This window comes from Protopterus annectens, chromosome 1.part2 (genome assembly GCF_019279795.1).
Source record: "Protopterus annectens isolate FY-2018-M chromosome 1.part2, PAN1.0, whole genome shotgun sequence".
Lineage (NCBI taxonomy): Eukaryota > Metazoa > Chordata > Ceratodontiformes > Protopteridae > Protopterus > Protopterus annectens.
Window position 1 is genome coordinate 480,144,616 of NC_056727.1, and position 15,939 is coordinate 480,160,554.

At 41.1% G+C, this 15,939-nt stretch overlaps 1 protein-coding gene across 3 annotated transcripts in view; it reads left to right on the plus strand.

Moving 5' to 3' along the window:
• The window catches only part of KIZ (kizuna centrosomal protein), a 1,514,946-nt gene that overhangs the window by 702,487 nt on the left and 796,520 nt on the right, over positions 1–15,939 (plus strand). For all 3 annotated transcript variants that reach the window (XM_044057131.1, XM_044057139.1, XM_044057146.1), the window contains one exon: positions 6,851–7,001. In XM_044057131.1, coding sequence (XP_043913066.1) covers positions 6,851–7,001 — 151 coding nt within the window. The remainder of the gene's footprint in view (positions 1–6,850; positions 7,002–15,939) is intronic.

Below are 15,939 nucleotides of genomic sequence, written 5' to 3' on the forward strand. Positions count from 1 at the left end.
TGGATATTTTATCTAGTGAAGTTCATAAGAGAAAGAAATAGAAGCTTCATTATACAGATGATAATTAGATTATAACTGTTTATAAGGCTGATGAGGTTTCCTTGACTGAGTGTTCTGTGGACAGTTAATTATGGTGGTCGTGTTCCCATACATAACTCTAGTTCGTGTTTGCATAGAGACCTTTCTGTTGTTTCAGAGAATGATGAAGGATCTGATGAAAATAATGGTGGTTGCAACCTAATTAACACCGAGTCCAATCACTCTGATTCTTGGAAGGAAAACCTGAGCTTAAGTCTAAACAAGTTTTCACTTTTCCTTAGATGATCACTAGATTTAGTAGTGTTTTTGCTTGGGAGCAGTTGAGAACTACCCCAGAGCTAGGCAGAGTATATGACCTTACAGAGGACAGGAACCCAATTCTGTGGCCATTCCCAGTTTTACTGGCCTTGGAAGATGTAGGAAACACCTCAAGTAGATTTGTTCACATTCTTTCAAAACAGACAGCTGAAAAACTTCTGTTCAGGATGTCCTTGCAGCCATGCTTGAAGACAGATTCCGTATCATTTCCATGGTCAGGAATGTTCCTGTATGCATTTCCATCCTTTCCGTTGATTGCCAAGGTACTTCCAAAGATTCAGAAAGAATTGCCAAAGATCATTGTGTTAAACCTCTTTTGGCCCTAGCAAAGTTGGTTATACCTTTTAATGGAATTGGCCAAGGGCAGTTACCACAAGCTTTTTCACAGACATGATCTGCTCACACAGCATCAGGGGCGAATGGTACACCCCATCCTAGAGCAATTGCAGCTGACAGCCTGGATGACTCTTCTTTCATACATTTTAGGCACTTGTTCCATTAAGATGTACAGCAGGTATTAAGGAGGCAAGAAAAACATTCATCTATAAAATCTTATGTTTGCAAGTGGAAGAGGTTTTGCCTAGCCAATAACAGAGGTTCTGAAAGGGTTTTGACCCCTCTGATTTTGAAATTTTTTGTGTGAGCTACTTAGAGCTGATTTGTCATATATTTCTATCAAATTATATCTTGCAGCCATTTCAGCTTCTCTGCCCATGGATTCTTTCTCTTTCATCTCTTTTTTTGTGGTCACAGTTTATGAAAGGAATGTTGCCTGTGAGACCCCCTCTTAAGCAATTTCCTCCACACTGGGATCTCAGTTTTGTGCTTGAAAAATTGATCTTGCCTCCTTTTGAACCTGCCTCTCAGTCTAATTTATAATTCATTAATTGGAAAACTGTTTTACTTATTGCTCTGACATCTACAAGGCGAACCTCTGTGCTGCAAGCTGACATGGTGGGCCAACCCTGTCTGATTTTTCACAAGTACAGGGTTATGCTGCACACTAATACAACATTTATGCCTAAAGTTGTGTTTGGATATAGCTTAAGTCATGCCGTCAATCTCCCATTGTTCTATCCTGATCCAAAAAACAAGGGAGAAAAGATTCTATATGTCTTGGATGCACACAGGCAGCTCAGGTGCTACCTCAACAGAACAAGGCCCTTTAGGAATGCTGAAAAGGTGTTTCACCTTTCGTAATCCCTATATAGGAGACAACCTGCCTCTAAGCAAACTATTGCATGATGGTTATCCTCTGCTATGGTATTCTGCTACTCCCACCATAGTAAATCTTTTCCAGGCAAGTTTAAGGTGCTCTCAACTAGACTCTCATCATCTTCAATGGCATATTGGAAAGGGGGTGGACTCTAGAAGCATTCTAGAGGCAGCAACCTTGTCCTTTGTTCATACCTTCACAAAGCTTTACAAACTGGATTCCTTCTCAAGGTCCAAAGTAGGTCTTGCTAGGACCATTCTCCAGGTGTTCTTGGATCCTTATCCCTTCCACCTCTGAGGTAGGGAAAGCTTTGGGAATCTTCCCAAAATGCCACTGAGGCAGTGGGAATGCACTTGTACTACTTACCAGTAAAGTTCATGTTCGAATTTTTTAATTCAGTGGCAGCACCCAACCTCCATCCACCAGATTGTGCATAATTGAGGTGGGTTTCAATCTTTTTGATTTGGTTGTTGTTGAATTTGTTTTTATATGTGCGTGTATATGTATATGTATATATATATATATATATATATATATATATATATATATATATATATATAGTATTGTCATTGCCTGCAAATTTACCCTTGCTACATTATTTTGGCTTCATGTACTTTCCTGCCCTTCTTTATGGAAGCAAAAAAGTCTGAGTACACACTTCCTGTTACAACTGAAGTCTTCCCTCTCAAGGTATGCTTAGCCAGTCATCTATCACAGGAAGAAAGAGGGAGGGGAATCTGGGCTTTTGAAAGCTGGTCATTACTGGGTTACTTTGGCAGATAATCCAAAATGCTACTGAGGCAGTGAGGAGTTTGGACGTCCACTTTTATAGGCATGTAAGACTTGTGTAACTGTATTGTCATACTTCTTATTGTTCAGAAAATAGATATTGATGGACAAGATGGCATTTTTTTTTTGTTGGTGTGCTGTTTTTGCCAGGTTGTGAAAACTTATTTTTTGTTGTTCCTAGCATTGTTCTTTCAGAGCTCAGCCTCCTTCTATGCTGGTATGAAAACTTTGAAAGGCTTGGTATCCAAACTTGTCTTTTAGTCAGCTCATTTCAGGCTGATTGACTGTTTGAATATGTGGAAGGTGCCCTGAAGCTTTGGCAGCTGGCCAGCTGGTACATTCTTTGCATGATGCAACTCACAGAGCTAAGACTACTGCAGCAGTGGTCATTCGAACATCTACAGTTGTTGTAAGTTTACATATACAACTGTACTATGTTCATCATATTGATCACATCTGCAGTAGCCTAAGCTATATGGGTGGAGTACCACAGCTGTATCGTGCCTTGGGTCATTTAAAGGGTAGAATTCCTGTTATGGAGCAACAGTCACTTGGTAAGTTAGATAGGGTCTGTATTGTATGCATGTTGTGTGGAATATTGGTAGTTAGTAGGTCTAGAAGTTAGAGTTTATTGGTAGGGGAGTTGACTCTAGTAGCTGCTGTGATAAGTGTAGAGAGACTATGCTGAGAGTTGGAACTCTAGTGACATGAATCTCCTAGTAGAATTTGTTTGCTATATTTTCATCTTGAGAATGCCCTATAAAATGTCTTCTGGAATGGAAAGGTTTATAGAGGGAAGAAAGATGTGTAGTGGTCATATTGATCTTTACTGAGTTGCTAATTTGGAATTGTATTAGTATCCAGTTAGGTAAGTGCTAGTTGAGGATTTGCTCTATCTGAGAAGACTAATCTTAACTATTTAATGAATGTTGATGAAAATAATGACTTTCCCTCCTACTTCTATCCACTGCTAGTAAATATTGTATAGTTAGATTGTATGTAAGCAAAGGGAGTGTGATTAGATTTTAACTAGATTTCTGAGATACAAAATATATCTTGGGAGTTCAGTTCAATCCAGGCTCCCAGTGCTTCCTATTTGTTTATATTTTGAATAGCCATGTAGAAGAAATGGATCATTTTATGATGAGATGTTATATCTGTTTGGGCAGTACTAGAAAGTTTGGAGTGGGTGCAGTGTTGTTAACTGGACCCGGGTTTAGGTTTACATTTGGCATTTAGGGATGATGCCACAAGATGGAAGAACTGAGGAGGTACAAAGGATTTGTGATAAATTGGTGTGGAATGGTAACAGGTGCAGGTTAGGTAGGGGGAGATTTAGGGCAGGCGAGGAAGTAGAATATGGGGGGGGCAGGTCTTAGGTAACATGCAGTAGCTGTAAATTTGAGTATGTGGTATATATGAAAAGTTAAGACTGATGAAATGGAAAGCAAATGTGGAACAGTTACCTTGCAAATGGCAAGAACAGTAGCTAGTGGCATGAATAAGGAGAAGAAATAGTTGCTGCTTATAAAGCTTAAGTTAGAAATTGGGAAAAGATGGGAAATAAGGGTCATGCTTGGAAGTCAGGTTTAGTTTCAAAATACAAGTGCTCGACACTCACTTATATGATTGCTAGTATTTCACAAGGTAACATTTCCCCAGAAGATGAATTTCCAGTTTACCATTGATTTTCCTTTTCCCAGTGATGGTGCAATTTTGGCAGTGCTGTATATATTAATAGCAGGGGCACTTGCCACCCCCCCCCAATAAATGTTTTTTCCTGTGATAATTTTTTTTTACTCCTGAATGTTGCTCACATTTGGGAGTTTTCACCCATGTGTGATCATGCTTGTATGTGAAGTGATCACAAATGGCTTGAATACTTGTCAGCACATGCTCAGTGATGAGGCTAGGAAGTATTTCATTGACGAGATTGACAAGATGAGGAACTGGGGAGAGATTGGTGTGGTATACTTGGAGGACTTGGCTTGAAATATGCCATATGAAAAGTGTCTTGTATTTGAGCAGTTGCAAGTAGATGGAATTTTAAAGGGGAAGATTGTTTTTTATACAGTAGAGCAAGACATTAAAGAGAAGATATTAGAGTGCAAAGGGAAGGAAAAGCTAGTAATAGATATTACAATAAATGGTTAGGGAAGGACAAAGGACAGAAAAGAGGAGTTTTTGGGATATGAGGAAGAAAGTTTTATAAAGAGGAGTTTTTGGGATATGAGGAAGAAAGTTTTCACAGACTGGTGGATAAAAGAGAACAATATGTGGAAATGAAGTTTGAGAGTTAATGGCTTTTATGCAGAATCATAAAAGGGTTCGGCCCTTTATATAAGTAGTAAAAAAAGCAGTTGTGCAGATGGTAGAGAACACCTAAGAGAGTTTTTGAAAAAGGTTGGGGCATGAATGATTGATGTTGAAGATATATACCCCCCGGGCTTATGTATAAGTGGTGGTCCTGTGAAATAGTGAGAGAATTGTTGAAAGATATGCAGAGCTGTTGGAAGCAGATATATGAGCTGTACTTAGAGGTTGACTGAATGGCTTAGACTGTTGTAGTTAAGAGGAATGGAGATAGTATATCAAGAGAGTTGAGGCTGAGATTGTTCAGGTTTGGAAGGATAGCTAAAAGAAAAATAGCTAGACATTGGAGGTATTGAGGATAGGTAGGGCAGAATTAAATGAATGGTTGAGTTGATTGCGTTTAGGGTGGAAAAGGCCTGGAGTAGTAGTGTAATTTTGTGACTTTTTTTCTGGAAAGATAAGATGTCATTTTTGAGGTGAGGAGCAGTAGGTTAGTGGTGTAAAACCAGTGCTATACAAGTCATACTAAGAGTGAGTAGTGTAATGACAATAAGGTTAATTTGTTTGCAATTGTTTTGTTAGACATGTGAAAGGCTTACCCAGTGGTGGGGCTGGGTTGGCAGAAGAGTGTGGTTTGTTTTAAGTGTTAAGTACTGACATGAATGTTATTTTTGGGATACAATGAAAATAAAATTGTGTGGTAAGCATTACTTGTGTGATATATTGCAATAATTAAGTCTGTTGAGAATTAATAAAAAAGTAGAGGAAAAATTACATGTAGCACTGTAGAGCTTTTATCCCAAGGCCTCTGCTAATGACAGTTTTCCTTAGTGGAGACCTAGTTATTAGTCCACTGAAATGTACATATTGTGGCAAAGTACTGGCTTCTGTGACTAGGAAGCTCTGTGGGCACTGTACTTTTATGACATAGACACACAATAGGCAGGCAGAGAAGATGGCTCATCTTTTGTGGCATAGTCGCAACAGAGAACAGGTGCAGGTGGGAACTTGGAAGGAATACAATGGATACTAACAAAGAAGCATGTAGATTCTAGATTCTAGATCTAAGGCCTCTGCATAGAGTGAATTTGTGGAGGAGTCTTAGGGAAGTGGTGTATGTGTGAGGGAGGCTGTCCTAAACCTAAAGGAGTTGTACTCTGCTGAATCCTCAAGGAGAAACCGAAGTATTTCATTATGCTGAGAGGTATTGCTCTGTATCAAAGGCTAATGGAGTTATCCTGTCTATTGGGTGGAAAGAAGTTCTTGAAAGCATAAAGCTGAACTATGTAAGTACTTTCTCAGAGTTTGGAAAAGCCTGCATAAAAAATACATTAATAGTGATCTGAACTTCAGAACCTGATTGTGAACTGTAATTGAAGTCTGCTGAATAGGCTGCAGTTTTGTTTTCTAGTTTCATCATGTTTCTGCAAGAAAGCTTGATTTTATTTATTCTTCTAAATAAACCACCATTTTGATAAATATAGAATTGGGAAAGACTGTTTTTTCCAAAGGCATTAGAAAAATTTGCAATATCCAGAAATATCTTCCTTCAGTAAGTGTTCTTTTTTTTTGTTTTTGTTTTTACACAATCCTTTAGAAGTATACTAGGATTAGTGTACAGGGCTGAAGAGAGATTATTGCAGAATTTTGTAGTTTTTGAAACGGGCATTTTAGCTTTTGTTTCTGCAAAAAATAGTGATATGCTTTTTGGCATATTTTTGATGTAAATTTGGGGTAGTACTGTAGTGCACCAGCTAGCGTTTTTACCTATCATCATTTGGTTCTCCAGTTCATTTCCTGGCTGGAAAGTTGTCTTAACATAATTTGCATGTCCGTCTCATGTCTGTATCTTTGTCTGTGTGGATTTTCACCAGGTTCCTCAGTTTCCTGTCACATCTGAAATATATGCTAGTAGATGAACTAGCAGTCCTGTTAATTGTCCATAGCCTGTGATGTATGAGTGAGCGTCCACAGTCTTGGATGGTCCTGTCCAGGACTGATGCCCACTCTGTCCTGAGATATGCTGTTGATCCTCCAAGACACTGAAATGCATAAATTAAGTATAAAAAGATGAATAAAGGGCTGTACTCGAATATGTAATCATTTTAATAGTCCACTAGTATGTATATGTTTTGGCTAATACACTAATTCAGTTATTCTTCTCATTTTTGGCAGATCTGCTTTAAGTTCAGATGCAGTGATGCTATGGGACCGCTGGTACAGACATGCTGTTTTTTTGGCAGAAAACCATATTTTATCCAGAGCTGAGGCTGCAACATTATTTGGACCCCTGCTAATATCTACATATAGTAAAAACAGCAAAGAGGTACTGTTAAAAAGTAATTAGATACAATAGAAGGAAATTATTTCAGCAATGATTTGGGACTGAGCTTTTCAAGAGCTACTAATGTCTTTTTTTCTAGCCTTTTAAACTGACTGCATAATCATTATTTTATTGTGTCTTTCAGTCTCAGTCTTCTAAGTTTAAGTTTTCTCCTAGGCCGCTGCTAATACACATGTAACCTAAAGCTAAATTATGATATGTGCTGATCCTGTTTTTTTAATTCATGTCTTCATGATTGACATATTACAAAACTTTGATGAGATATGAAAATGTTTATTTGCTATGACACCATATACATCTTTCTTTTCTAACCTGCTTGGAGTGGAGGCGGAATATCTCTTTTAGGTACATGTTAAACTAACTGTCCCTCTTACAGCCAGAATTACTTCAATATGTTTGTTGAACACATATTAACTGATCCATCCTATCAAACTAAGGTGAGTTAGCTGTTCTAAGGTGCGGCTTATTCCCTCGTAGCATCAATTTCATAGGTTCATACTAGGCTATCTGCCATAGGGCATTTATAAGCCTAGCCAGAGTGTGTTTGGCTTTTGCCACCCATTTTAAATTAATTTTGCTATGCCCTTTTTCGAGGTTAGTATACTGTGCCTCTGTCTAACAGTGACACAGAAGTGATACCCGGGGTAAACCTACGATCTCCCATCCACTCATCAAGATTCCTCTTGAAGAGAGTCAATGAGGGACTCTGCCTAACCTGGACTGAGATTTTATTCCAGAGTGAAGGGAGCCTCTGCATTATGAATCTGTCCCTCCAGCATGTCCTGTTTATTTCGGTGCTGAGGTTCAAGTCTCTCGAGCGCGTAGCTCGATGGGATTTGGATTTGCTGAGGTGCAGCATGTCCATTAATTCCGGGTTGGACATGGCTTTATACGTCAGGCACAGATTGCCTCTGAGCAGGCGGTATGCCACTGAGTAGAGCTGGAGTTTCTTTAACCAGGCAGCATATGGCATCTGTTTGAGCCCTATGATCCTCTTGGTGAGGTACTTTTGGGGTCTTTCCAGTTGCTGCAGGTGTCTGGTAAGGTACATCCCAAAGGGGCATTGTACTCAATTATGGGCCTGATGAGGGATGAGTAAAGAGGCACGATGACCTCCCTGATCTAGATGTGAATCCCTTCATGATTAGGTGGGCTATATAAAATGTTTTTCTAACCACTTTGGCCACGTGGTTGTCAAATGAGAGATTGCTATCAACTTGGGTCCCCAGGTCCCTAATTACGTCTTCTGTACTTAATGGATTACCACCTATGTGGTAATTTGTGGGCACTTTGTTTTGCCAAAGGGATGACTATACACTTTTTGGTGTTTAGCTTGAGGCCATGGCTGTGGCACCAGTTGTCTGTTTCTATGAGGCCCTTTTGGAGGATGCTTGTGTCGACTGGAGAGTCAATTATGGCGCCCAGTTTGCAGTCATCTGTGAACTTGGTCAGCCACAGTCCTTCCATGTTGGCCTGTACCTCCAAGAAATATATACCGAACAAGAGAGGTCCCAGGACTGAGCCTTGTGGGACGCCACTTGTAACTGGTTTGGAGTCTGACATGGCTCCAGCAATTCTAACCATGTGGGTTCTGTCCTTGAGCCAGTTTGCAACCCATCTAGTGTCATAGGGGTTTATATTTAAGCTGATGAGCTTATCTATAATGCCCGAGTGGGTATTGTATCGAAGGCTTTTGTGAGGTCCAGGTAGGCTGTGTGGACCACCTTCCCCTCCTCAATGGCCTTGGTGACTGTTTCAAAGAAATCGACCAGGTTTAAGAGGCAGGATCTGCCCTTAACAAAGCCGAACTGGGTAGGATCCAGTGTCTGTAGGTCCCCAATATCTTTATTTATGAGGTCCATGATGGTCCTTTCCATAGCTTTGCAGACCAAGCTAGTCAGGCTTATGGGGTGATAGTTTCCAGGATCCGTTGAGGCACCACCTTTGTGGAGAGGGACCACTGTTGCTGTACGCCACTCTTTGGGTACATATCCTGTAGTAAGGCTGAGATTGAACAATAGTTTTATGTTTGGGTTTAGCTCATCTTGGAGTTCATGTAGGACGCAGTCCGGGACACCGTCTGGTCCCATTGATGCTGTGTTTTTTGCTTTGGAGAGGGCGGCTCTTACCTGAGCATCCGAGATGTCAGGGGGGCAGCACTCTGCTGGGATAGATATTTGCCCTTTTGGTGGGGAGGGGGGGAGAAGTTTGCACTGAACCTGTCAGCTAGGATGTTGGCAATGTCTGTGGGTTCGATGTATTTTTTGTCATTTTGGACTAATTCTGAGCATATCTGGGAATTCCCACCCAGGTTCCTAACATAACTAAAGAAAGTCTTGTGATTATCCTTAGTGTCCTGTGCAATTTTTCTCTCGAAGCTGGCCTTAGACAATTTTATAAATGCCCGTAGTTTTTTGCTAATACTGATCAGAGATGCCTTCCCTTTTTGGGATTTTGCTCTGTCATGTAGTAGCTTCCTCCTTCTATTGTATAGTTTGTTTATGGCTGGGGTCCACCAGACAGTACGTTTGCCTTTGGAGGTTTGGGTCTTGGTTTTATTTGGGATTGCATGATCCATGCATTCCTGAAGGTGTTCATAGAATGCGTTTATAAAGGATTCTGCGGTCTGGGCCGTATTTTCCACAGGCCCAGGGGCTTTGAAGGATTCCACCTCAGTTTTGAGGAGTGTGAAATTTAGAGAAGTTTTTCACTGTGGTTTTCTGGGCAGGGGGTAGGGTCGGGATGTGAATATCCAGTGAGATTAGTTTATGGTCTGATCTTACCAGTGAGGGATACACTTCTGGTCTGGAGCATAGAGTCCCCATGTTGGTGATGATCAGGTCCAGTATGTTTCCCCTCTTGTGGGAGTGGTAACAAGTTGTTCCATAGCATTTGAGTTTATAAATTCTAGGAACCTTTGGGCTAGGGTGTTGGAGCTAGAGTAATGCTCCCAGTCTATGTTTGGGTAGTTGAAGTCGCCCAGTATAATGGTGTTAAGAGAGACCCTCATATTTTCCAGTGTTCTCAGGAAGGCCGAGTGGGGTTCCTGGGTTTGGGAGGGTGGTCTGTAGCAGTCTATAAACTGGAAGGCAGTTTTACCCACTGTTAGTTGCACATGGATAGTCTCTGATGCTTCGTGCTGTGCCACCAACCTGGAGGTGTGGGTATCTTTGTGAATATTGATACTCCCCTCCTTTTGTGGTTCGGTCCAAGTTTTGGGGCCGAAAAGCATGGTATGAGGTATAACCTGGTAGTGCTGGGGTGCTCTCGGGAGCCTTGAACCAGGTTTCTGTTACTGCACAGATATCGATGTTCTCCATGCTAAGGAGAGTTTCGAGTGTGTGCATCTTGAGGTTTAGACTTCTGGCATTGAGTAGCATTACTCTTAGTTTCTTATCCCTTGTGATACCTATGGAGGTGGGTTTGTCTTTTGAGCCTTGCCTAAAAAAGGCACTATGGGGTAGCAAGAGCCTTTGCCAATATCCGAAAGCCCAGGGTGACAGGTGCAAGCCGTCCCTAGCGAAGCATCGTGGCTTGTCGAGCATGTCATCCCAGGCTGACAGGCATTGGATCCCCTTTGAATGACACCAATTCTTAAGCCAGTTGTTGAAATTGATCATCTTGTCTTCATATTGTGGCATCATTCTTGGTGAGGGTAAGATGCTACTCAAGGTCAGGGTCATACCGGCCTGGGCTACATGCTTAGAGAGCTCCTCTATGTCTCTTTTCATGTAGTCCAGGGAGGTACGTCTCGGGTCATTCACACCAGCATGGGCAATGACTGAGTCATATTTGTACTTGCCTTGGAGTGACCTGAGTGCTTGTGTTATGTGGCAGATCCTATCGCCCGACAGGCAGCTCACCGTGACCTTCTCCTTGTTCAGCCTGGTGAGCGGGACGTCAGTGTGCCTGACGATAGAGTCACCTATTACAAGTGTATCAGGTGTGTTGTTTAGCCTTAAGGGCTGTGACTGTTCGGCACACTGGCTTTGTGAGCTATGTGTTGCACGTGTTTTGTTTTGGGGTAGCAGTTGCTTGGTTGTCTGCTTTGGAGGTCTCTGCTGCTTATGCAGATTTTTATTTAGAGCCTCTGAGTATGTTTTTGTGTGTTTATGTGTTTGGTTTGCTGTCGTGGTAGGTCTATGTGAGACTGGAATTGTAGTGAGTGTGGTTTCCTTCTCCTCCTGACTGGTTACGCCAGTACTGAGTTGAGAGAGCTTAGCCTCCAGTTTGGCTATATGGTTGCATCTCTCACATGTGTTGGAATTTGTTAGGAGGAGGAGAGGGTTGTCTGTGTACATGAGGCAGTTGTAACATTGCCTTAAGATTCCCAGATTCACCAGCTGGATTGGAGAGGAGATTGACAACTGACCTTTGGACATGCTAGAATAGTATTGGGAATTCCTTTATAATTGAAAAAAAAGGGCCAATGGGGAACAAGGTACTCAAGGGGAGTTTGTGAGGGTGTAGTGCTTTTAATTTTTTAGTGCTGACTTAGTGAGCAAGTGCCAGGTAACTAAAATGCAATGTGTTACAGGTAACTTAAATGCAAAAACGACAAACAGTAACTTTCTTTCAAGTGAAACAAGGAAATAAGTACAGTAAGCAATGCAGATATCACTAGGGATCCACAAAAGCGCTGAAAAGCCGCGTTTCAGGTGGAATTAGCATTTCGGGGAAATAACAAGCAAACAAGCTTACAAACAAAGCTAGATTCAGCAGGCCTGGATCTAGTCTATGCTACAGCAAACAAGGTGTACCAATTTCAGTAAGAAACAGTTCAAATATGCAGGCACTATAAACCTTTAACCAGAAATTCCCAGCTCAGAAGGGCAGAGTCCAGCCTCTCCTCCCACAAGAGTGCAGACCACGAACCCTCTTAATGTAAAATAATTGGCCTGAAGCCCAAGTGCTTAAACCAGAACTAATACACTTTTAGAATAACAGACACTGAGCCCTCAATCAGCAGTTCCCAACTTAGAAGGATGTAAGCTACCTGTCCTGCCACCACAGTGCAGGCCACAAACCTTCCTAATGTAAAACAACTGGTCTGAGGCCCAAGTGCAGGTTCTGTAATCATCATCAGTCAAGTAGGTTTAAGAACTGTTATGAGAGGGAGAAGATGATTCATCTACTGTGATGGATACATTATTAATAACTTTCTGTGGGACAGACCAAACTTCCATTCCCTTCTTAAAAATTTTGAAAACTCTTTTGATGGGAGCCTTTCTCCTAATACCTCAAGTCAGGGATCTGGTTCCCCCTTGAGACATTGTTATTATGTGGCAGGCTTTAACTAGGGCTCCTTTTTAGCCTGCTTCTTCAACAGATCTAAAATTCCTTACATGGAAAACAATCTTTTTGGTAGCAATCACATCTGCTAGGAGGATTTCTGAATTACAAGCGTTGTATCTTGCCTTTCATGAAGATGGAGTAACTTTGCGAACTAATCCTCATTTTTTCTGAAAGTGGCATCTGAAGCAAATCATAATCAAACTATTAATTTACCAGTGTTGTTTCCAAATTTCTCATACAAATGTTAGCGTACTCTGCATTTACTGGACATTCTTTGTCCAGTCAGATTTTATTTACATCAGATGAAGGATATCAGAAAATTTTACCAACTTTTTCTATCTTTCTCAAAAGTTGAATTAGGACAAGGAGTCTGTCAGGTAATGTTGTCCAGGTGACTCTCTGACTGTATTGTTTTTTGTTTTTGACAAAATCAGATTAACTTACCTGGCAAACCAAAGGCTCATTCATCTAGAGTGGTAGCTACCTCCACTGCCTTTTTAGCTGGAGTTCCCATTGATGAGATTTGTTCTGCATCTACTTGGTCTACAGTTCATACCTTTGTGTCACATTGGAGGTTACACCATACTCAGGAATAGCCTTACTTGAGACTATTTTTTTTTTCAGGTAGTGTTGGGAGGGTGGCCTAATGGTTAAGGTGTTTGCCTTACAAACACAAGGTACAGGGTTGGAATCTCACAAGGGATAATAGGCTAGGCTTAAAATGGCTCGCAAGGGCAGTTAGTCTAGTACTAATCTATGAACCTATGAATCTGTCCCAATTATGGAATCAGACGAAAAAGACAACATCAGATGTGGATATTACCATAACACTAGATCCTTATTGTCTGCTTTCATACAGTTCAACATCCCTTCCTCCACCTCCCACTCTTAATTGTCACGTTTAGGCTCTTGGCTGATCGGTTGGATCTGACCAGGGGCCTTGTCTTTTGGACAGCCTTTCGCTGTTACACACATCCATGCTTTAGTTAAGTGGGTTAGTTAAGCCTCTGTTGTTTTCTCTTTTGGTGATATTACACTTACAAGCAGGCAAGAGGGCCAGAGGGAATTATGAGTATGGGAGGAGTCAGAGCCCTGGATACAAGCTCTTGAAAAAAGTGCAGATGAGAGGTCGGATCCAGTTAGATATAATAACCCAGTTATTGAATCAGATGAAGCAAGATAATGTGGATCTAACATTATGGTAAGTGCATAACTTTTGTATATTATCAGAGACTAAATCTCATAGAGAATGAATTTCTTTAGTGACAGCATGCTTCTCAGGTTAAAAATGAAAGTTCTGATGCATTTTTCCCTCCAGTTCCATCGGTTCAGAGTGACCAGTTGGCATAATGTTTAAAGTCTTCACCTTCCATGCACAAGGTACAAGGTTTGATCCTGACCTCTGGCCAATGCCTGTTTCAAGTTTGCATGTTCTCCATGTGTCTCTGTGGGTGCCACCCACCTCTGAAAAACATGGTGAGCGTTTCCGTCTCATACTCACCAATGAATGGAGCTGTGGGCAGCCACACAGACTGTACATGGTGCCCTGTAGGGGAAAGAGTTGTATAGAGCAACTGCGTTGGGCATCTACTGTGGTACACAGTACCCTCAAGATAGGAGAACATGGAAAACAGACTGTGTGCCATGGCACAGCTAGCCACTTGACAGTGTACAATATGGCTGTGGGTGATTTGGTCATGTTGACCAAAATGGGCATGAGTAGTTACTGGTGATAACTGGGTTGAGGACCCGGCCTACTACAGCCTATGACAGGGACTCATGCTAACGGTGGGAGGAGTGTATTTGCCCCTATTAGCCAGTGTGTGCCCACCATAAAGCCTAGCAGCCGTGGGTCAATAAGCTACTTGCCAGATGGTGTCCAGTTAGCCAGCGTGGGTTATCTGGGATAGCTCTCTTGAGTGAAAGCTGTACGTAAAACCAACTTGCCAAACATGAAATAAAAATTGCTACACTCAATGTATGTTCACTGACAGGATGGGGCTTGGAAGTAGATGACATGATGGTACAGAGGAGGCTGTACATCCTTTGTATCCTAAAGACCAGATGGAAGACCAGTGCAGCAAAGCCACTTGGCTTGGAATCCACAGTCTTCTACTCCAGAGGAGGACATGCTAAAAATGGTGACGGAATTGTGATGAGAGGCTTCAGAAGACAGTGAGGGATATCATCAGAATTAGTGACAGACTCGTGGCAATCACACTCCAGTGTAATGACAGGGCATTCTTCATAATCTCAGCCTATGGCCACAACAATGGTGTGATAGTGAGGAAAAGAGTGCATTCATACTACAGTTGCAGGACATACTAGATAAAGCAGGACAACATGTTCTGGTTTTGATAATGGGTGACTTGAATGTACATATCTGGAGATACAGAACAGGATATGATGACCACCTAGATCCACGTGGGTGGGGCAGTATGAATAAAGAAGGAGAGGTCATTCTAGACTTCTGGCAAATGACTTGATAGTCGCCAGCACATGGTTCAGAAAAAGAAACAGTCACAAGATCACATACAAGAGTGGCCAACTTGCAACTCAGGTAAACTTCTTCCTAGTAAAGATGGTCTGCACCTGTCACCCCTGGGATTCAGGTTACTGGCTAAGGTTCTTACCACCACTATAGTGCCATTTTTAGGCAAAGTTCAAAGTGCAAAACCACCACTGTAACAGGTACAAGCATGCAAAATCTGAAGGTAATGCTACTCAATGCTAGAAGTCTAAACCAAAAAATGCACTCTCTCGAGGCACTCCTAAAAATGGAGAACATCAATATCTGTGCAGTAACTGAGACCTGGTTCAAGGCTGCAGAGACCGCCCCTGCAATACCAGGCTACAACTCTTACCACACTTTTCGGCCACCAAACCAGGACCAAAACACTCAAGGTGGAGGAGTGTCCATATTCACCAAGGATATTCACAACACCATACACGACTTGAAAACACACAAACCCAGTAAACAACAGAAAAGCGAGCTGGAACACAATGAGAGCAGGCTAAAAACTGAAAATATTTAATAAAATCCAAGTAAAAGTAAGTGCTTTTGGCAGAAACAGTGTTCTGCCTTCATCAGACAAACATAAATCATTCAAATGGCACCTATTTTAAATAAGTTACAAATGATTTAACAAATCAAGAGCAAGTGCATTTTCAATTAAGAAAAAACCATGGAAACCTTAAAACAGCAATATACTTTACATTGTTAAATACTAGTCATTGTTTTGTAGTAAACATAAAAAACACAGCAAATGAAGTTCGCTAAATGTAATAACCTTCATGCAGTATGTGCAAATAAATTGTGCTGTGCTTAGAAATTAATATCAATGTGTTACCAGCAGCCTAGTTAAAAGAAAAAAATATGTATATATATGTGTATATACAAATAGAATATTTATCTCATTGAACAAAATTAAATTGAATAAATCAAGAAATAAAATTACTCTCTATACAAAATTAGGACAATTCATTATTGTACTAATAAATAAATAAATAAATAAATAGTTACATCAGTGAAGCTTAAGCTAATAAAAAACTCCAGTAGATAATTCAACTGCACACAGGGACAGGGAATAACTGGAATGTCACCACATGTGCTGTACCCAAAACT